The sequence below is a fragment of the Echinops telfairi genome, unplaced genomic scaffold, assembly GCF_000313985.2.
Source record: "Echinops telfairi isolate 266 unplaced genomic scaffold, ASM31398v2 ScPeMD7_5;HRSCAF=22, whole genome shotgun sequence".
Lineage (NCBI taxonomy): Eukaryota > Metazoa > Chordata > Mammalia > Afrosoricida > Tenrecidae > Echinops > Echinops telfairi.
Genome location: NW_022103901.1, coordinates 24,256,617 through 24,258,496, shown reverse-complemented (window position 1 = coordinate 24,258,496; position 1,880 = coordinate 24,256,617). Strand labels below are relative to the sequence as shown.

Sequence of the window (1,880 nt, the reverse complement as noted above, 5' to 3'; positions counted from 1 at the left end):
CTTGCCATCAATTTTATATCTCTGTTGTTCCCTTATCCATGAGTTTGTCAGCTTCCCACTTCCCCTCCCTGTCCCCTCCTCTCCCATGTCCCCACCAGGACTGCCAGTCCTATATTGTTTTTTCCCTCTGGATTGCTTGTCCTGCCTATCTGACATAGATAGACATAGCATGAAAGAAAAAAAAAATCCAAACTATATATAGTTCCAGGTCTGTCTGCTGACCCTTATAAATGTTTTCCAATCGGGTCTGATGAGCTGCCAAGCCCTGTCCCTGAGTCAGATTTTTAAATGATGATGGTGATTAAATACTTTGTCCTTCTTAAGTAAATTTATACAAGTGAGTCCGTGTAAAGAGGAGTAAAAAGTAAAGATTACCAGCACAGATAGGCAGATCTGAGAAAAATACAGAAAGCAAAACTGAACAGACTAATTGACAGATTGAGAAAAACTGACCTACATTGTTTCATCAAATCCTCACAACCACCCTGAGTATTGTATATCACAACACTGAGCTAGAAGTCATGTTACTTGTTTAAGTTCACACGGCTTCAGAGGGGCTTGGACAGAGTCCCTGGTCACATGGGAGCTTGCATGCATAGAATAAGGAAATGCCTCTTCAATGTCATGGAGTCTCCTGGAATACGGACACAATGCCGTGAGGGCCCAGGGACACCAACCGGGAGAAGAAGCTGAGGAAGTGTAATAGTACTTGGCCTTTGAAGTATTTTGCCAACTGAGGAAGCATTCCACATAGAAGTGGGAGGGTAGGGAGGTGTTTTTTGTTTAGTTTTGTTTTTCAGGTAACGCATAAAGCAGCTTTGCAGTATGACTCACTTTGCCAAGTCCCTGAGTGTGTATAAGAACCAGGATCCAATAGGCAGTTTCTTACTCCAATCACATGGAGCTGTGGGTTCTTCTCAGAAAACTGTGAGTCTCGGAGAGAAGGTCTGACTGGCTCAACCTGGGTCCCATGCCCACCCACTCATCAGGAAAGAGTAAGCGCCCTGAGGGGTTACAAGTCTACACACAATAAGAGAGGACAGTATGCCTAAAGACATGCTGGGTGTTCGTGCTAGAAACCAAAGGAGCGAGTCCAAAGGGGAAATAAAGACAATGTCCCTTCTACATGGTCACCAGCCATGTGAACCTCTCCCCTCGTTCCCATGTGTCCCTGTCCAGACAGGAGAAAGACCTGCCAACCCAGCACTGTGGTGGGTGAACGGCCAAGGAGATGAGGTGAAATGGAGCTTTGGAGAACTTAGCCTCTTATCTCGAAAGGCTGCCAACGTGCTCACCAAACCCTGTGGCCTCCAGAGAGGAGACCGAGTGGCTGTGATTCTGCCCAGGATCCCAGAGTGGTGGCTCATCACCGTGGCTTGTATGCGAACAGGTCAGTGGCCATAGCCAGCCTTTTAAAAGCATGCAGACATGTAAGACGACGGAAATTCCAGGTTATTCTGAATTGTTAAGTCTGACTGAATGTATGCCTACTGAGTCAAAATTAAGAGCGAGCAGGATGTAGTGATGCAATCGTTATGCAACTACCTTTGTGGTGGTTAGAACCCTGCCTGGTCCTGTGCCATCCTCACAATTGTTTCCATGGCCGAACTCACTGCTGCAGCCAGATGTCAATCCATCTTGTTGAGGGCTTTCCTCTTTTGCCCAGGTCCTTCCCTTTTACCAAGCTGGATGTCCTCCAGGGACTGGTCTCTCCTGACAACATGTCCAAAGTATGTTAACGTGAAACCTCGCCATCCTTGCCTCGAAGGAGCATTTTGGCTGTACTTCTTCCAAGACAGATTCGTTCATCCTTTTAGCAGTCCATGGTACTTTCAACATCTTCTCTAGCACAATTCAGATGCATTGATTCTTCTTTACTC

General features: G+C 46.3%; 1 protein-coding gene across 2 annotated transcripts in view; it reads left to right on the top strand.

The window, feature by feature from the left end:
* The window catches only part of LOC101638070 (acyl-coenzyme A synthetase ACSM4, mitochondrial), a 29,690-nt gene that overhangs the window by 2,652 nt on the left and 25,158 nt on the right, over positions 1–1,880 (top strand). For both annotated transcript variants that reach the window (XM_004705739.2, XM_045285822.1), the window contains exon 2: positions 1,180–1,390. In XM_004705739.2, coding sequence (XP_004705796.1) covers positions 1,180–1,390 — 211 coding nt within the window. The remainder of the gene's footprint in view (positions 1–1,179; positions 1,391–1,880) is intronic.